This window comes from Lynx rufus, unplaced genomic scaffold (genome assembly GCF_022079265.1).
Source record: "Lynx rufus isolate CCGP_SWC_20201006 ecotype Redwood Valley unplaced genomic scaffold, mLynRuf1.p SCAF_4, whole genome shotgun sequence".
Lineage (NCBI taxonomy): Eukaryota > Metazoa > Chordata > Mammalia > Carnivora > Felidae > Lynx > Lynx rufus.
In genome coordinates, this window is record NW_025814856.1 from 4079505 (window position 1) to 4100381 (window position 20877).

At 46.4% G+C, this 20877-nt stretch overlaps 1 protein-coding gene across 1 annotated transcript in view; it reads right to left on the reverse strand.

Annotated features, from left to right (window-relative positions):
- The window catches only part of LOC124522856 (complement C3-like), a 44780-nt gene that overhangs the window by 10441 nt on the left and 13462 nt on the right, over positions 1 to 20877 (reverse strand). The window contains exons 18-27 of the mRNA XM_047094527.1: positions 12969 to 13077; positions 12597 to 12682; positions 6972 to 7114; positions 6657 to 6869; positions 4512 to 4578; positions 4315 to 4401; positions 3535 to 3738; positions 3024 to 3099; positions 2568 to 2727; positions 1557 to 1655 (exon numbers count right to left, since the gene is read on the reverse strand). Of these exons, the coding sequence (XP_046950483.1) occupies positions 1557 to 1655; positions 2568 to 2727; positions 3024 to 3099; positions 3535 to 3738; positions 4315 to 4401; positions 4512 to 4578; positions 6657 to 6869; positions 6972 to 7114; positions 12597 to 12682; positions 12969 to 13077 (1244 nt within the window). The remainder of the gene's footprint in view (positions 1 to 1556; positions 1656 to 2567; positions 2728 to 3023; positions 3100 to 3534; positions 3739 to 4314; positions 4402 to 4511; positions 4579 to 6656; positions 6870 to 6971; positions 7115 to 12596; positions 12683 to 12968; positions 13078 to 20877) is intronic.

Sequence of the window (20877 nt, forward strand, 5' to 3'; positions counted from 1 at the left end):
GAGGCTCAACCGACCAAGCCACCCAGGCACCCTAGTTCCAGCACACTCCTGATCTGCACCCCAGCAATCTGCTTCTATAGCCTATGCTATGCTCAGTTATACTGTTGTGGTAGGGCCCCTCCCTAAGGAAAAAAAGCAAAACAAAAACAAAACCTCAGGCAACCTGGCTATAAGAGTACTTGACATCCCTCATGACCCTGTAACATGAGATCCCTTGATCAGACTGCATGTTTGTGTGTTACCATATATGGGAGACAAAGGAGTAAAAGATATGTAAAACACTATGCCACCTGGAGTTAGGGGCTCAGTTCTTAGGGTATAAACCCAACTGAGCCTGCTGGCACGAATAAAGTTGCTTCCTGGAAAATAAGCGTCTATGTCACGACTCTCTCTGCAAGAATCCTGCTACAGTGTTGCCATTTTGTAGAAGAAAATGTTGGTACCTTGCAGCAGAAACTAATCCTTTCCCAGCTGCCCAGCTTCCCTGCCCAGCTGCCTGTTCTCCATCTACTCTTGACTTTTGCAGAAACTTCGGTCTTTCATTCATTCGGCCACAGTGGAAGCAGCCATATTTGCTCAGTAAGACCTACTTCCTGGCCTCAGCTGATTGGACCAGGTATGACCACCTGACCCGGGGTGGGCCAATCAGAATTTCCCCTATGGGTATCTGAAAGCTCTAGGTTTGGTCTGGCTATTTCCCCAAGGAAGGCAGCCAAGTTCTGCTGGGCAGGCTGGGTGGCAGGGAGAGAGGAATTATTGGGCCCAGAACGGCCTGGGTCCCTCTGAGCCCCTCAAGTCAACAGCCCTGTCCCCTCTATCTTGAGTCTGATGAAGGGAGGGGCAGCTGCCTGAGGTAAAATCCTAGGCTCTCCACCTTGGCAAGCTAAGGTCAAACAAACCACTCTCAAACCCCAGGACAAAGCAGAGGGAGTAATTGCAGAGACTCTCGGGAGTCCACCTTTCTAAGCTTCTCTGCTTCAGAACCAAAACCAGAGGAAAAAGAGACAGCCATGAGCCAATATTTGTAATCATTTCCTTTTTGGGGTCATGGGCCCCTTGGAAAATTTCCTAAAAGATCTCCTGAACTAAGAGAGTAGCCTTGATGTGTTCTTGGGTCTGGGTTGTGCCTTTTCTTCAGGGAAGCAGCAAGGTATGCTGCACTGCTCATGTAGCAGTGATGGGGAAAGCAGGCTGAGGGGGCTTTTGTTGAAATTGGCTGACACTCTCTGGACAGGGTAAAGCAGGCAGAAAGGACCCATTCTTTGATCTCTTTCTGTCTTAGTTTTCTCCCCTGTAACCTGGGGATAAGAAGAGTAGCCTACGTCTCGGACTCTCAGAAGGATTACAGGACTTAGCATGTGCAGCACTTAGATGAGCATCTTAGTTAAATGCTCAAAAAATGCTGGGAATTATTATGGTTTTATGGGCATTATGGCTGCTGTGGTGGCTGCTATTGCACTGGGAGGACCGGGATTCACCTGAATGTAACACCTCACCCACCAAGGTGATGTGCCCTGGGTAGGGAGGCGAGAAAGAGAGGGTGGGTGGACACTTACGTTGAACTGATAATTGCAAATATCTTTAGCCTCTTCCAATGCAATGAGAACAAAGGCTGTGAGGGACACATCCTTCTCCTTATTCTCCTGGTAGCCACCCTAGAATGGGAAGCAGGAAATAAGGATAGTATCACCACTATGTCCCCACATGCTGACCAAACCTCTTGTAGGGTCAGCAGGTCAAGGCAGGGGTGAGAATCTCCTCAGTGTCTCTCCCTAGGTGGGCCACACTCTTCAATATTCACTCATTCAGCAATTGTTGCTCATGCTGTGGAAAAGATGGTGGGTAAGAACCCAACACCAGTCCCACCCCCACAGTGCTCCCCATCTAGTAGGGGAGACAGACATGAACCAATTGGCTCACCAGTAGACATATCATAACAAATTGGTGAGTGCGGTGCAGGAGGAGAAGTGGATGTGGCAGTGAGATTAGAAAGTGGGAGTGTGACTCAGTTGGGGAGATCAGGAAAGATTTCCCTGCAGGATGACCAGGGTTGGCATGCCAGACAGGGAGAACAGCATGTGAAAGGCCCTGTGGCTGGATAGAGCAAGGCTCCTTTCAGTACAGATGGCATGTGGATGGGGGTAGGGGGATGGTGTGAGATTGGAAGTCTGAAAAGTCAGGCTAAGGCAGTGATTCTCCACCTTATGCATGCATCAGCATCATATGGCGGGGGGTGGGGGGCTTGTAGCAACTGATTCCTAGGCCCTCCTCCTGAAGTGTCTGATTCCTGAATCTCGAGTCCAGCTTTAGAAAATACATTTCTAACTAGTTTGAAGGTGATGCTGATACTGCTGCCCTGGAGACCACATTTAGAGAACCACAGCTGTGAGTTGTTCTATATTTTCTGAATGAAGGGGGAGGGACTTCTGTTTTGCACTAGATTCTGAAGGCCTCTAGTCTTTCAGATGGAATACTGACATTCTCAGCCAAAGGGCTAGCCTTTCTCCTGTCTATCCTGTGACTACAGCCACCCCTCCCCCAGCCTGCCCTAAACCCTTGCCTCTTACAGTCATTTCTTGGTCAATTACGGGCGAATCTTCCTGGAAGACCCCGTCGGGTTTCTGCCTCTGCAGGATCAGCCATCTGACAGCTCCGCAGATGACATCGGCCTGAATGACAATGAGATTGGCTGCCAGAGAGAAGACCTTGACCACGTAGGCTGTCAGCCTGTGGGCGGCACAAAGCGTCAGCCAATCGCCTCCGGGATCCAGAGACTGCCATTCCAGGAAACCAATGAGCAGAGAGGGGCGGGGCCTACAGGCTGGCCCGGCTGGCCCAGCTCCCCCACCCAAGGCAGGCGCCAGCCTAGCCACAGGGGGCGCTTGATGTCCACAGGCCACGTGGCAGCTCAAGGTGGGCGGCTCATTGGTGTGGGCTGAGGGTCCATAGCATAGGGCCCTTCGGGCGAGACCTGGTGGGACCACCCAAGGCCGCCTTGCTCAGTGGGGTGCCAGACCACTCACCAGGTGCTGGCTTTCCGGTTCTGGAAGGCCGCAAAAGCCGAGTTGTCTTGTCTGAAGGCCAGCTGCTGGGAGTACCCTGCAGGGAAGCCAGAAGTGTCTCCAGAGGAGCAGGGGCTGAGTGGAGGGGCTCAGGGGACAAGGATTCTCTGAGGGGCGAGACAGGGGTTCAGGGAGGAATGAGGGGGCTCAGGGCTGAGCAGGGAAGTCTGCTAGAAGAGCGGAAGGGGCTTCTAAAAGGGGAAGGAGTTCTCAGAGGAGAGGGGTTCAGAGAGGTGAAGGATCTCAAGGGGGTTCAGGGCAAGGGGGCCTCAGGGAGAGAGGGAGTTCTAGAGGGCTCAGAGGGGCCCAGGGTCTCAGAGAGGGCAAAGGTCAAGGGAGGTCTTTGAAAAGAAGGGATCCTGAAAGGGGAGGAGCTTAGAGGAAGGGCGTGGCCTGGAAAGGGGCCTGGGTCTCAGGGAGGACCCTGCTCTGGAGGTGGCTGGAGCAGAGAGGGTCTCCCAGGCAGACCCACCCTTTTTGATGAGCTGTAAGGCTTCGTTTCGCTTTGTGGGTCCCAACTTGTCCCACTGCTCCGTTTGGTCCAGGTAATGGACGGCAATGACCGTGGGCGTCATGCTTTTCATGTTCTGCTCCCCGGAGCCCGAGGGGGTCACGATGAGGTTTTTCAGTCGCTCCGCGTCAATGGCATCCTCAGTCAACTGAGCCACCGGGGTCCCTGCAACCGGGCGGGAGGACGGGGCTCAAGCAACTCACCCACCATGGGGTGGGGTGAGAAGGGTCAGGGCTGTCCCCAGCGATCCCAGGCTCCAGGCAGCCAGTGCCAAAGAGGTCAGGGGCAGTTGGGGGCTGAGGGGACGTGATGGTAGGAGGTAGGAGGCGGGGGTAGGGGAGTGGGGAGGGTGTCTACATTTGTAGGGAAGGGGGTCTTATGCTTCACACAAATCTGCTCCCTGAGCCTCTTGTTACAAGTGGCAAATTAATTCCAGAACAATCGTCACCAATACTTAGATCATGCTTCATGCTGTTGCCAGGCGCTGTTCTAGAGAAACATCATACAGTATCTCATTTAATCCTCTCAACAAGCCTTTGATATAGGCTCTATCAGCAAAGGCTATTTGCTGAACTAAATACTGCCTGGAACCCTCTATAAAACAGATCAGGGAGGTGGCCTGCTGTTCTAGCTGTAGTGGAGGCAGGGGACGCACGGTAGTATACATGCCCAGAATTCGGAGAAATTAGGTCCCCTTCTCCAGAGCTGTGCCTTCCTGGGCGAGGGTCAGTGGCAGCTCACCTTGCAGGAGGATCCTGGTCTCTGAATCTGTGTCTGGTACCTGGTCACGGAGGTTTGTGGCGTGGATCTCTGCTCGCTGCACTCCGTCTGCCAGTGGAATGGGAGGGACCCGTGGCGTCACCCTCTCCCATAAGGCCCTGCCTCACCCCCTACCCCCAACCCCCCAGCTTTCAACCCTTCTGCTGTGGCTGACTCACTTCTGCCCCGGTTTTCTGGATCCAGTGTGTGAACGGCCACAATTTTTTTGACTTTGATTCCTTCAGGCTGAACAGTGTTGGGATGGGATGGGGGAGGGGGAAGTCGGGTGAATAAAAGAACAGACACAGCTCATCAGCAGGGCATGGGCACGATGGCATCACCCATCCTAGTTCTGTGACTGGGAGTCAGTTTACCCCCACTGCCTCTCAAATGTCCTTAAAAGAAAAGAATGTGCATAAAGTGCTGAGTACAATGCCTGGCACTTAGTAAGCGCTCAGTTAAACTAGGGGCTATCTTATTATCAATGTCCCAAGTGAAGCTCTCCTTCCATGCTGGACTGCTGCTGTTTGTGCCCTTCCATCACACATTCTCCTTGAAGCTGGTACTAATGCACACCTTTTCCTTTGGAGACCCAGTCTCCTCCATGGCATGCTGGTAAACATTTGGTAGCCATCTCTCCAGGAAGAAAAGATCCTGATTTGTGGCACTGGCAGTTTCCATCCTGCGAACATCCCTGCCATGATAGATTTCAAGCTACCAGCATCAGAGGGTGCAGAATTGGGAGTTGTGGACACACTGTCTCTGGGGAGCGCCGTGCAGGCTCCAGCGCCCTCTTGGGTTTCTTCCCATTGGTGCCACACTGGGACCCCTGATAAAAGGGATAATTAAGATTGTGCTCCTGGGGGTGCCTGTGCGGCTCGGTGGAAAAGCATGGGACTCTTGATCTCGGCGTTGTAAGTTCAAGTCCCACATCGGGCGTGGGGATTACTTAAAAATAAAACCTTGGGTCACCTGGGTGGCTTAGTTAAGTGTCTGCTTTCAGCTCAGGTTATGATCTCACAGTTCATGAGTTTGAGCCTCATGTTGGGCTCTGTGATGACAGCTCAGAGCTTAGAGCCTGGAGCCTGCTTCAGATTCTCTGTCTCCTTCTCTCTTAGCCCCTTCCCTGCTTGCACTCTGTTGTCTCTTTCAAAATATGTAAATATTTTTTTAAATAGAAAAAAATAGGGGTGCCTGTGTGGCTCAGTCGGTTGAGCATCTGACTTTGGTTCAGGTCATGATCTTGCAGTTCATGGGTTCAAGCCCCGCATCAGGTTCTGTGCTGACAGCTTGGAGCCTGGAGCCTGCTTCCGATTCTGTGTCCCTCTCTCTGCCCCTTCCCCGCTCATGCTCTGTGTCTCTCTCTGTCTCTCAAAGATGAATAATCGTTAAAAAAAATAAAAAATAAATAAAATCTGTTTAAAAAATCCGAGTTTGGTTCTATTAAAGTCAGAAAAGAAATATTATGGTAAATTCTGGTATGAATATAAATAAGACATTTACTGTAAAATAACACTGTGAGTTTTAAAGCATTTGCTTTTCAATGTTTCAATATTTTTTCAATTACTTTAAGTTTTCGGGGGAAAATTAACCACCAAACAATTTCAACCATTAAAAAAAAGACACGTGGATGGCAGCCTTCATTTTTCCATTAGCTTCAGGCTCCAATTATGGTTTGACTTGGCACTGTCTGTATTTAAAATTTGATCTTTTGTTCATCACAGGTTTTTTGGCATTAATTTTGATTCCTTACAATAGTGCGTTAAAAGATTGTTACCCTCATGACCTCACGTTTTGCTTGAAAATATTAACAAAGATGATAGGAGGCTTTTATTTTATTTTTTTTAATTTGATGTTTATTTTTGAGAGAGAAAGAGACAGAGTGTGAGTGGGGGCAGGGGAGGGGCACAGAGAGAGGGAGACACAGAACCCAAAGCAGGCTCTGTGCTCCCCACTGTCAGTGCAGAGCCCAACACAGGGCTCAAACTCATGAGCTGTGAGACCATGACCTGAAGTCAGACGCTTAACTGACTGAGCCACCCAGGCACTCCAGTCACCCGCAGGCTTTATTTTTATTTATGACTTGATCTAGTATTATTTTTGAGAATGTTCATCACTAAGAAAGTGTAGAAATGTAACTGTTCCTCACTTACTCACCCTAATCCTGGCCTTGCTTACAATCTTGCAGGACTCTCAAACATCCTAAGCTGGACACTGGACACTCTTGGTGTCTCAGAGTCAGTGTCTCCAACCTGGGTTGACAGCATGGGGAGACAGGAGCCTCTCCCAAAGGACAAGGGACTGCAGGTGCCCCAAGGACTCACCACGACCTTCAAGGACTTCTTGACACCATCCATGAGGAAACGATTGTCGACAGCAGCCTTGACCTCCACGTTATGTAGGCCAACCTTCAGAGGCACGATGAGAAAAGGCACAGCTATTGAGGACTTGGCTGGGATGTTCAGAATCTGCTGATAGGGTTTCTTGGCGGTGGCCAGGCTGCAGAAGGCTGGGTTGTAGATCAGGGTCACCCTCGCCTGCCAGGGAGAGTATCAGTCAAGGGGCATGTGCCATGGTTCCCCCCCACACCTGCCATCTTCCGAGCTCTCCACCATACCTCTGCCCCCGCGGGAACCCACCTTGAGCTCCCCAGAATCCTGGTAATTGTAGAGCACGGCCTGGATCTCCACTTGCTCATTGCGCACGGCAGAGTAGGGTAGCCGCAGGTCGATGAAGAAGTCTTGCATCACCGTGACCTCATAGGGGTCAGCCACGCAGATCCCTGCCCAGGAGTGGAGTGTCAAGGGAAGGAGGTGGACAGGCTCTCAGTGCTTACCCCTCACTGCGGGAGCTGTGTCAAGCTCAGCCTGTGTTTGTGCAAGCCCAGGGGCTAAACAATTGTACAGGTGACACATTACCGATAGTGGTGGCAGCTGGGAGTCACTGTGATGTACGGTTTCCATTTTCTTCTTGTAGTTTTACTCACAGGTAGGTGTGCAGGGGGAAGGGCTCGAGCACACCCGAAGGGTCCATACCTGGGCTCTCCAAAATGGTAGCCTGAGCTCTCTCTGGTTCCTGGGCACTTGGAATGTGGCTAGCTCAGAAAACTTTTTAACACATGTTTGGAACAATTTGCATATGCCAACCTACCTTTTCAGCTGTACATTTTGCAAATCCTAAAATACAGATCAAAGTATTTCCAATGAAAGGCTAGGGGTGCCTTTCCACTGACTGGCTCAGTCAGTGGTGGGTGTGATTCTTGATCTGGGGCCATGAGTTCAAGCTCACGTGGGGTGTGGAGATGACTTACAAATAAAATTAAAATCTTAAAAAAGAAAAATGGTAGCACCCTCATTGAAACGTTCTGCAAGTATAAAATATATGATACATCAAAGGCTTAGATGATCAAGTAAATGTATCTTTCGTAATTTTGAGGTATTAATAGGTTATTCTCAAATATGAACAGATGGTTATAACATTATTATGAGTCTGATGATGCTTTTTTCAACATATTTTTCAACATATTTTTTAACATATTTATCACATGTTGAAAGAATAATGTTTTGGAGACATCTGGTTAAAAAAATGTACAATAAAATTGATGTCACCGCCTCTTTTTTATGGGGCTACCAGAAGATTTAAAATTACATGCATCGTATTTCTGGTGGACGGTGCTGATCTACAGGCAGTGAAAATGACTGCAAAACCGATGGTTAATTTGTGATTCAACAGCTACTAGGCTATATTCAAGCACTGGGTTGATGCAAGCAAAATGTGCAAAAGCTTTATCATATTGAAATGTTACACTAAAAAAATAAATAAAAATAATGTTGCACCAAAGGTGTATTAAAATTTGGGGCACCTGGGTGGCTCAGTCGGTTAAGCGTCCGACTTCAGCTCAGGTCATGGTCTCGCAGTCCGTGAGTTCGAGCCCCGCGTCGGGCTCTGGGCTGATGGCTCAGAGCCTGGAGCCTGCTTCCGATTCTGTGTCTCCCTCTCTCTCTGCCCCTCCCCCGTTCATGCTCTGTCTCTCTCTGTCTCAAACACAAATAAACGCTAAAAAAAAAGTTACACTAAAAAAATAAAAACAGTGTTGCACCAAGAAGTGTATTAAAATTTGGAGCACCTGGTTGGCTCAGGTGGTTAAGCATCTGACTCCTGGTGTCAGCTCAGGTCATGATCTCCAGGTTCCTGAGTCGGAGCCTGGCCTCAGGCTCTGAGCTGATGGTGTGGAGACTGCTTTGGATTCTCTTTCTCCCTCTCTCTCTGCTCCCCCCCCCCCACTCTCAGTCTCTCAAAAATAAGTAAATATTTTTAAAATGAAGTTAAAAAAGAAATATATTATAATTTAATAATTTTTGTGTGTCTATTCTTCAGTGTTGAAAAAAATAGAGACTTGAACAAAATCCTTATTTGCTAACCTACAGTCATTATTCATCATTCTCGGGGGGGTCTGTTATAGTCACGGGAGGTAGTTATCATTTCTTATCTACTATTCATTTTTACATTTTTTTAATGTTTATTTATTTTTGAGAGGCAGAGCTGGAACGGGGGAGGGGCAGAGAGAGGGGGACACAGAATCTGAAGCAGGCTCCAGGGTCTAAGCTGTCAGCACAGAGCCCGACGCAGGGCTCGAACCCATGGACCATGAGATCATGACCTGAGCCAAAGTCAGACACTTAACCAACTGAGCCACCCAGACGCCCTCCGCTCCCTGTTTTCACATTCTATATATATATATATATATATATATATATATATATATATATTTAATGTTTATTTATTTTTGAGACAGAGAGAAACAGAGCATGAATGGGGGAAGGTCAGAGAGAGAGGGAGACACGGAATCTGAAGCGAATCCAGGGTCCGAGCTGTCAGCACAGAGCCCGACACGGGGCTCGAACTCACGAACCGTGAGATCATGACCTGAGCTGAAGTCAGATGCTCAACCGACTGAGCCACCCAGGCGCCCCTCTGTTTTCACATTCTTTTTTTTTTTAATTTTTTTTTAACGTTTATTTATTTTTGAGACAGAGACAGAGCATGAACGGGGGAGGGGCAGAGAGAGAGGGAGACACAGAATCGGAAGCAGGCTCCAGGCTCTGAGCCATCAGCCCAGAGCCCGATGCGGGGCTCGAACTCACGGACCGCGAGATCGTGACCTGAGCTGAAGTCCGAAGCTTAACCGACTGAGTCACCTAGGCGCCCCTGTTTTCACATTCTTAAAGCCAGATTTAATTTACTCTGGTGGGTGAAAAACCAGCTTTTGCACCACAAACAGGAGGCTACCTCCAGGGAAACAAAACAGTTTTGTTTTGTTAAATACTGGCCAGCTAACGTTGTGCCTGCAGAAAGCAGACCTGCTCTCTCCTTGCTAATGCAAGTCAGTCAAGACCTACAGAGGAGATGAGGACATCCTTGCACCAGACTTAGCTTTTCCTTGAACAAGCTGGAAGGAGCGCGAGAGAACAACACATGGAATGACTTCTGACACACCATCCATGTTATGTTTGAGGCAGAGAAACGCCTACTCTCCGTGACCCTGGAAGGACAGCTACATGTCACCGCATGTTGGTCCAAACCCATGGAAGGTACATCACTGAAAGGGAACCCTAGTTTTTGACTGCAGTTGACGATAATGTATCAGTGTTGTCCCAGAGATTTTGGCAAAGGTACCACCTAATGCAAAAAAGGGTTAGAGACGGGAATTGGGGGGAATTGAGGAGTGAGTGGTAATTCTCAGTTGTTTCTGTAAACCTAAATTGTTTAAGAAAACCCATTAATTAGGGGACGCTGGGTGGCTCAGTCGGTTGGGCGTCCAACTTCGGCTCAGGTCATGATCTCACAGTTCATGAGTTCGAGCCCTGCGTCGGGCTCTGTGCTGACAGCTTGGAGCCTGGAGCCTGCTTCAGATTCTGTGTCTCCCTCTCCCTGCCTCTCCCCGCTCATGCTCTGTCTCTGTCTCCCTCAAAAGTAAATAAACATTAAAAATTTTTTTTTCAACGTTTATTTATTTTTGGGACAGAGAGAGACAGAGCATGAACGGGGGAGGGGCAGAGAGAGAGGGAGACACAGAATCTGAAACAGGCTCCAGGCTCTGAGCTGTCAGCACAGAGCCTGACGCGGGGCTCGAACTCACGCACCGCGAGATCGTGACCTGGCTGAAGTCGGACGCTTAACCGACTGCGCCACCCAGGCGCCCCAACATTAAAAATTTTTTTAAGAAAACCCATTAATTAAAAAAAAAATCAACCAGGGCGCCTGGGTGGTTCAGTCGGTTAAGCATCCAACTTCACCTCATGTCTGATCTTATGTTTTGTGAGTTCGAGCCCCACATCTGGCTCTGTGCTGACAGCTCAGAGCCTGGAGCCTGCTTCAGGTTCTGTGTTTCCCTCTCTCTGCCCCTCACCTGCTCGAGATCTCTCTCTCTCTCAAAAAAAAAAATTTTACAAAAATAAAATATGTTTGGCTTCAATAATGACTCACACTCATCGAACATCTGTAATGTGCCAGGCACCATTTTAAAGGCTCCACACGTATTAACTCAAAAAACTCTCTGCACAACACTTTGAGTGGCTACTATTTGCATTATACCTGTTTTATGGATGCACACAGAGAGGGTGAGTAACTTGACTCAGGCCACACAGCTGCCTAGCGGACGACCGGGGATTTGAATCCAGACATTTAAGCTTGAGGAGCTCCCTGCTTGTAACTCTGCTGACTCTTTGCATTCATGGTATCTCAGGAGTCTAAAATTTCCAAGTTCCACTGGCAACCATCCTAAAATATAAATTCTGAGCCTCTAAGATGGCGTTCCGGAAAGGTTCATCCCCTGGTGATCTTGGGCAAGTGACCTGCCTTCCCTAGCTTCAGTATCCTCATTTGTCGGAGAATAAATGTACCAACCTCAGAGGGTTCTTGTGAGCACTGAATGAGATAATGTGTTGGGAGTTAAAAATGGTACCAGGTAAAGGGCGTCTGGGTGGCTCAGTCAATAAGCATCTGACTCTCAGTTTCGGCTCAGGTCATGATCTCGGGGTCTCATGAGTTCAAGCCCTGCATTGGCCGGTAGCTCAGAGCCTACTTGGGATTCTCTCTCTCTCCCCGTCTCTCTGCCCCTTCCCTATTCACGCTGTATCTCTCTCTTTCTCTCTCTCAAAATAAATAAATAAACTTAAAAAAAATTGTACCTGGTAAAACACAGCGTCCAACATGAGGCTCAAACTCATGAACCGTGAGATCATGATTGGAGCCTAGTTCAGACACTTAACAGAGCAACCCCAGTCCCCTAACATACCTCCCTTTTAATGTTTCAATATTTTTTCACCTACTTTAATGCTCAGCGAAAAAATTAACCTTTAAAATGTACCTAAATCAGGAATGGGGGGCGGGGGGCGGGGGGCGGCGGGGCGCACTCATTTTCCCTCTTGTCTCAAACTCCATGATGGCTCAGCTCAGTGCTGGCTTCTATTTACAATGGAGATATTTTGTTCATCATGGATTTTTTTTTTTTTGCATTCACGTTGATTTTTTCAAAATGATCACATGAAAGTATCACACATCTGCCTTAAAATTAGTGCCTCCCTCTCCTCACCCTGCTCCGAGGCCTGCCTGAGACCACCCCCATTAGACCAGGGCTCCCCAGCTCCCTGTGGTGGGCCCCCTACCCCCTGGTTACCTTTTTTTTTTTTTTGCCAAGTTTCACAATCTGGCCGCCAATGTGCCAATCATACATTTCATCCTGCTACCTCCTTCATATATTCTTAATGGATTTACCCATCACCCTGTCAACACCACCCCTTAAGCGTGTTTGTTGTTGCAAATTATTCTGTATGTCCTTATATCTGTGTCCAAACCTATAGATCGTACAACACTGAGAGTGAACGCTCATGTCAATGATGAACTTGGGGTGACGATAGGCGTGTCAGTGTCACGAATACGCCATGCTGGTGAGGGATGCTGATAGTGCCTGTCTGCGCGGGGCAGACTGTGTGCGTCGGGGGTGGGTAGACTGGGTGTATGTGGGAACTCTCTGTACCTTCCCCTCAATTTTGCTGTCAACCTAAAACTGCTCTCGAAAGAAAATCTATTTACAAAAGGCGCTGACTCGTCACCCACAGAGCAGGATCTGACACCCCCACTTGTCACCTGGGAGCAGTGTGTCAGCCACCAAGAAACAGGGGATCTCTCTGGATGGGATGAGAAAACGCCCAATGGCCCTGGGATCCCTGACTCGTGAGCATGGGGCCACCACCTTCTCTCACCTTTCTTGTTCGACAAGCTCACCGCCAGAATCTCCCAGGTGGTGATGGAGTCTTTCAAAAATATATTCATGGTCTTTGTGGAGATTCTGGATGGAGGAGAAGTGGGGGTATTAAAAAGAGGCAGGTGTCAGGGGCCTGGGGGGAGAGCTGGTGTGGAGGGGCCCCAAGGGGCAGGTTGGAGGGAGGAGTGGGGGCTAGGCACACGGAGGGAGCCTGACTCTTGATTTTTTTTCTAGGCTGGGTTGTGGGGTTGCCCAGTGATTCCAGAAAAGAGAGGCATGGGTGCATTCAAACGAAGTGGTCCAGATGGGGCCGCTATAGGAGCTGGCCTGGGGGTGGGGGGGTTAAGGTGGGGGGGTGTCTCAGCCTTACCCATCTTTCTCAGGTTCACGGAGTTCCTCTATGCGCCACAGCCAGCTCTCAGGGAACTGGCTTCGGGAAATGATTTCCTCTTCCGGGATTATATCTTCATCCAAGTCACCTGGGAGGCACGGGTGAGGAGGAGACAAATCTGGGTTGAGAACGGACCCATTTCTCCACTGTCCCCAGAGATACTCATCTCTAAATGGCTGAAGAGGTTCCTACCAGAAAAACACACCCATAGTTCCATGATGGCCTGGGGAGGGGGGCAGTCATGTTTGTCTTTATTGCTCCTTTCTCCCCAAAAATACCATTAAAAATGACATTTTACAACTGTGTCGGTATAGGGGCAGAAATAGTCCAGGCTAGGACTATTTCCCCCTGCTCTGATTTTCATAGAAATGAAGCATTTGTGTGAGCATCTAAGTAAGCATAGTGGCTCCCAGGCTCCATGCCCGCTACATCTGATGGTTATGGCCCCCAAGCAAACAGGTGGCTCGAGAGACTCCCCAGACCTGTTGGTGACCCCGGGCGATGGGGTGGCCTTTTGAGCAAGCCTGACGCCATCAGCAAGTAGACCAAATGGGGCCAGAATATGGTTCAACCCTGTCTGGGCAGGTTGTAACGTGGCTTTGGGTCTTCTTAATAACAAAGTAGGTGAAATCGACTGATGCCTAAATCCACCCATATTCTGGAATAATCCAACAAAGTGCATGTCAGATACAAACATGCAGGCAGCTCTCTGTCTCACCCCCAATCGGCTAAAGAAATTACACAATTTGGGGCACCTGGGTGGCTCAGTCACTTGAGTGTCCGACTTCTGCTCTGGTCATGATCTCATGGTTGGTGAGTTTGAGACTTTCACCAGGCTTGCTGCTGTCACTATGAGCCTGCTTGGGATCCTCTGTCCCCCTCTCTCTGCCCCTTCCCTGCTTGCGTGCACACACACACTCTCTCTCTCGAAAAAAAAAACACATTAAAACAGAAAAGACTGGAGTCAAGATGGCAGAGAAGTAGTGGGACAAGGATTTTCCTGGTCCCTCAAACACAGCTGTATTGAGGTCAGAACACTTGGAACACCCAGGAAATAGGTCTGGGGAGTGATAGAAACATCTCCGAAGGTGGAAGGAGACAGCTTGGCGGGACTGAGGTGCATGTATGTGGATTGGGAGAGGTAAAACGGTCAGCATAGGCATGGAGGGGAGGGGACCCCTTCTGTGGAGACACAAAAGGGAGAGAAAGAGGCTGTAGGAGTATGGCATTGTGTTCGGACGAGAGAAAAACATCTCTGGACCATGGAGGGGGAACGAGAAATATGGAGAGTGCCAGTACTTTGCACGGTGCCAGTACACTGCATGTACTTTGCAAAGTCTCAGGAGTTGAAGATTAGAGTTTTCAGGGGTGCAAGACTTTCTCTTGCAGCTTGCAGTGTGCACATGCCTCGTGGAGACGGAGCCAGCCCCAGGGCCCAGTAGCGATCTCAGGGGTGACTGGGAGAGAGCAGTCCCCACCCTGGAGTACTGTGGGAAGAGGGTTTACTGCCACCCCAAGGAAAAAAGACCCTGCAGGCATCAGCCGTGTAGGCTGGGCAGAATGGTGCTACCCCAGAACCGAGTCTGTGAGGTGTGGGATTCTTTAAGGCATCTTGTTTTCAATCCCATCTGAGCATCTAGGAGGTGCAGGAGACTGTGGAACAGGACAAGCTGGCCCCCACCCTCCCTGCACTCCTCTATGAGGACAGTCTGAACAGCATGGTTTGAGACACTTTTCTCCCCATCACCAACATGGCGGGGCTTCAGGGAACAGGACAGCAGCCCCCAGTGGAGGCAGGACCGGTTTACAACAAACCCCGCCCCTCCATGCCTGGTAACTGCTTAAATACTGGAGCAGGACTGACCCTGACCAGGCCAGACAGCCTCTCCTCCAGACCAGCACAGCCAGCAGTCCTGAGCACCAACAGGCAGCTGTCCTGCAGTTTTCTATGTTAGTCCATTTTGTTTTGTTTTGTTTTTCTTTTTCTCTTTTCTTTTCTTTCATTTTTTCTCTTTTCCCTTCTTTTTACCTTCCTCTTTTTATTTCCTTTGGAATCACGATCACAGTTTCTGATTTGACTTTTGGTCAAGTCTCTCTCTCTCTCTCTCTCTCTCTCTCTATATATATATATATATAAATACACCCCACCTGGTTTCATTCTCCATTCTGTTTGTTTGTTTGTTTGTTTGTTTAGTCAGGCATTTTTCTCTATTGTTTTTACACTTTTTCTGTATCTCCTTATTAATTTCCCCCTTCTCTCTCTGGGTTAAGCCTTATAGTTTCTTTGATTCTCTGCCTGGTCTTTTTTTTTTCTGACCCTTTCATTTTTTATTTGTATGGGAATCAGGCTTCCCTCACCTTTCCTTTTTCCAGGGTTCCTTCAGTGAACAAATCAAAACACCCCTGGTGGAAGGTCCAAACCATCACCACTATGAGCAGTGTGACAGAACAGCCAAATATGTAACATGATCACACTCCACAAACACTTCCTGAAGTCTCAGGACCTATTCTTAATATGGTAGGACTTGCAGGTGCAGGACACATAACAAGCTATTAAAACGTGTAAAAACCAGAAACCTAGCCAAAATGATGAAATGGAAGACCTCTCCTCATGAGAAATTCCAGGAATAAATGACAGGCAGATAACTGCTCAAAAAAGATATAAACAATATATCTGAACAAGAATTTAGAATAACAGTCATAAGACTGATAGCTGGGCTTGAAAAAAGCATAGGAGACACCAGGGAATCTATTGTTGCAGAGATCAAAGACCTATGAAATAATCAAGAAGAATTAAGAAATGTTGTAAATGAGATACAAAATAACCCAGCTGCAGTGACAGCAAGGATGGAAGAAGTCGAAGAGAGAATAAGCGAAATAGAAGACAAAGTTATGGAAAATGATGAAGCTGAAAAAAAGGAGGGCAAGGAAATTACTAGACCATGAGGGGAGATTTAGAGACCTACGTGATTCTGTGAAATGAAATAATAACCATATCATAGGAGTTCTGGAAGAAGAAGAGAGAAGGAAAGGGGCAGAAGGTTTATGTGAACAAATTATAGCTGAGAACTTCCCTCATCTGGGGAAGGAAACAGGCATCCAAGTGCTAGAGGCACAGAGAACTCCCTTCAAAATCAACAAAAAATGACATAATCGTAGTGAAACTGCAAAATACAAAGATAAAAAGAGAATTATGAAAGCAGCTAGGGAAAAACGGGCCTTAACCTACAAGGGTAGACACATAAGGGTAGTAGCAGACCTGTCCACTGAAACTTGGCAGGCCAGAAGCGAGGGGCAGGAAACATTCAATGTGCTGAATAGCAAAACTAGGCAGCCAAGAATCCTTCATCCAGGAAGGCTGCCATTCAGAATAGAAGGAGAGATAAAGGCTTTCCCAGACAAACAAAAACTGAAGGAGTTTGTGACCACTAAACCGGCCCTGCAGGAGAGTGTAAGGGGGACTCTGTGAGTGGAAAGCAGCAATGACTACAAGGGACCAGAGACATCACCATAAGCACGAAACCTGCAGATAACACAATGACAGTAAATCCATACCTTTCAATAATCACTCTCAATGTAAATGGACTAAATGCCCCAATCAAAAGACACAGGGTATCAGAATGGATAAAAAAAAAAATAAGATCCATCTATATGTTGCCTACAAGAGACTCCTTTTAGACCTGAGGACACCTGCAGATTGAGAGTGAGGGGATGGAGAACCATCTATCATGCTATTGGACATCAAAAGATAGCTGGAGTAGCCATATTTATACCAGACGAACTAGATTTTAACACAAAGACTGTAACAAGAGATGAAGAAGGCCATTATATCATAACTGAGGGGTCCATCATCAAGAAGAGCTAACAATTGTAAATGTTTATGCCCCCAACATGAGAGCACCCAAATATGTAAATCAATTAATCACAAATATAAATAAATGTATAGATAATAATACCGTGATTGTAGGGGACTTTAATACTCCACTTGCTGCAATGGACAGACCATCTAGTCAGAAAATCAATAAGGACACAATGGCTCTGAATGACACATTGGACCAGATGGACTTAACGTATATTCAGAAGTTTTCATCCAAAACAGCAGAATACACATTCTTCTCGAGGGCATATGGAACATTCTTGAAAATAGATCACATACTGGGTCACAAAACAGCCCTCAACAAGTATAAAAGGATTGAGATCATACCATGCTTATTTTCAGATCACAACACTATGAAACTTGGTATCAACCACAAGAAAAAATTTGGAAATCCCCTTAATACATGCATATTAAAGAACATCCAACTAAAGCATGAATGGGTCAACCATGAAATTAAAGAAGAAATCAAAACATGTATGGAAGCAAATGAAAATGAACACACAGCAGTCCAAAGCCTTTGGGATTCAGCAAAGGCAGTTCTAAAAGGACAATACATTGTAATTCAGGCCTGTCTCAAGAAGCAAGAAAGGTCCCCAATACATAACCTAACCTCACATCTAAAGGAACTAGAAGGGCAGCAGCAAAGAAAGCCCAAGGTCAGGGGCGCCTGGGTGGCGCAGTCGGTTGAGCATCCCACTTCAGCCAGGTCACGATCTCGCGGTCCTGGAGTTCGAGCCCCGCGTCAGGCTCTGGGCTGATGGCTCAGAGCCTGAAGCCTGTTTCCGATTCTGTGTCTCCCTCTCTCTCTGCCCCTCCCCTGTTCATGCTCTGTCTCTCTCTGTCCCAAAAATAAATAAACATTGAAAAAAAATTAAAAAAAAAAAAGAAAGCCCAAGGTCAGCAGCAGAATAGAAATAATAAAGATTAGAGCAGAAATAAACAATAAAGAATTTTAAAAACCCAGAAGAATCTAAGAGATGGTTTTTGGAAAGAATAAAGAATGTTGATAACCCCTAACCAGACTTCTCAAAAAGAAAATAGAGGACCACAATAGATAAAATCACAAATGAAAGAGGAGAGATCAAAACAAACACCACAGAAATACATACAATTTTTTGAGAATATGATGAACAATTATGTGCAAACAAACTGGACACCCTGGAAGAATTGGACAAATTCCTAGACACCCACACACTACCAAAATTCAAAAGGGAAGAAATAGAAAATTTGAACGGACCCATAACCAATGAAGAAATTGAATCCGTTATCAAAAATCTCCCAACAAGTAAGAGTCCTGGGCCAGATGCCTTCCCAGGGGAATTTTACCAGACATTTAAAGTAGCGTTCATACCTATTCTTCTCAGGATGTTCCAAAAAATATAAACGGAAGGAAAGTTTCCAGACTCGTTCTATGAAGCCAAAATTACCTTGATTACAAAACCAGACAAAGACCCCACTAAAAAAGAGAATTACAGGCAACCATCCTTGATGAACATGGATGCAAAAATTCTCAACCAGATACTAACAAATCGAATTCAATAGTATATTAATAGAATTCTTCACCATGATCAAGTGGAATTCATTCCTGGGCTGCAGGGCTGGCTCAATATTTGCAAATCAATCAATGTGATATATCACATTAATAGAAGAAAGGATAAGAACCATAGGATCCTGTCAATAGGTGCAGAAAAAAACATTTGACAAAATACAACATCCTTTCTTAATAAAAACCCTCAAGAAAGTCGGGATATTAGGAATATACCTTAACATCATAAAAGCCATAAATGAAAAACCCACAGCTAATATCATTCTCAATGGGGAAAAACAGAACTTTCCCTCTGAGATCAGGAACATGACAGGGCTGTCCATTCTCACACTGTTATTTAACATAGTGTTGGAAGTCTGAGCCTCAGCAATCAGGCAACAAAACGAAATAAAAGGCATCCAAATTGACAAGAAGAAGTCAAACTTTCACTCTTCACAAATGACAGGAAACTCTACCGAAGAGTCCACCTAAAACTGCTGGAACTGATACATGAATTCAGGAAACTCACAGGATACAAAATCAACATATAGAAATCGGTTGCATTTCTAGACACAAATAATGAAGTAACAGAAAGAAGTATCAAGGAATATATTCCATTTACAATTGCACCAAGAATTATAAAATACATAGAAACAAACCTAACCAAAGATGTAAAAGATCTGCACACTGAAAACCATAGAAATCTTATGAAAGAACTAGAAAAAGACACAAAGAAATGGAAAAACATTCCATGCTCATGGATTGGAAGAGTAAGTATTGTTAAAACGTCGATACTACCCAAGGTAATCTACACATTCACTGCAATCCCAATGAAAATAGCACCAGCATTCTTCACAGAGCTAGAACAAACAATCCTAAAATTTAAAAAAAATATATTTTTTTAACGTTTATTTATGAGACAGAGAGAGACAGAACATGAACAGGGGAGGGGCAGAGAGAGAGGGAGACACAGAATCGGAAACAGGCTCCAGGCTCTGAGCTGTCAGCCCAGAGCCCGATGCGGGGCTCCAACTCACGAACTGTGAGATCATGACCTGAGCCGAAGTCGGACGCTTAACCGACCAAGCCACCCAGGCGCCCCTAAAATTTTTATGAAACCACAAAAGACCCCAGATAGCCAAAGTAATGTTGAAAAGAAAACCAAAGCTGGAGGCATCACAATCCCGGACTTTAGTCTGTATTACAAAGCTGCAATCATCAAGACAGTATGGTATTGGCACAAAAACACATACACCAATGGAACAAAATAGAGAGCCCAGAAATGCACCCACAAGTATATGGCCAACTAATATTTGACAACAGGAAAGAGTATCCAATGGAAAAAAGACAGTCTCTTTAGCAAATGGTGCTGGGAGAACTGGACAGCAACATGCAGAAGAATGAACCTGGACCACTTTCTTACACCATACACAAAAATAAATTGAAAATGGATGAAAGACCTAAATATGAGACAGGAAACCATCAAGATCCTACAGGAGAAAACTGGCAGCAACCTCTCTGACCTCGGCCGCAGCAACTTCTTACTTGATGTGTCTCTGAAGGCAAGGGAAATAAAAGCAAAAGCGGACTATTTGGGACCTCATCAAGGTAAAAAGTCTCTGCACAGCACGGGAAACAATCAACAAAACTAACAGGTAACCGATGGAATGGGAGAAGATATTTGCAAATGACATAACGGATAAAGGGTTAGTTAGTATACAAAATCTATAAACAGCTTACCAAACTCAACACCCAGAAAACAAATAATCCAGTGAAGAAATGGGCAGAAAACATGAATAGACACTTTTCCAAAGAAGACATCCAGATGGTAAACAGACACATGACAAGATGCTCGACATCACTCATCATCAGGGAAATACAAACCAAAAACACATTGAGATACCCCCTCACACTGGTCAGAGTGGCTAAAAGTAACAACTCAGGAAACAACAGATGTTGGTGAGGATGTGGAGAAAGGGGAACCCTCTTGCACTGTTGGTGGGAATACAAACTGGTGTAGCCACACTGGAAAACAGTGTGGAGGTCCCTCAAAAAATCAAAATTAGATTTACCCTATGGCCCAGCAATAGCACTACTAGAAATTTATCCTAAAGGGCACACGGGTGCTGATTCGTAGGGGCACATGTACTCCAGTGGTTATAGTAGCATTTCAACAACAGCCAAATTATGGAAAGAGCTCAAATGTCCATCAACTGATGAATGGCTATATATACAGAGAATGGAATACTACTGGGTGATGAAAAAGAAGGAAAGCTGACCATTTGCAACAACATGGATGGATCTGGAGGGTATTATGCTAAGTGAAATAAGTCAGTCAGAGAAAGGCAGATATCGTATTTTTTCACTCATATGTGGAATTTGAGAAACAGAAGACCATAGTGGGAGGGAAGGAAAAATTAGATACAAAGAGAGAGGGAGACAAACCATAAGAGACTCTTAAACATAGAGAACAGACTGAGGGTTGA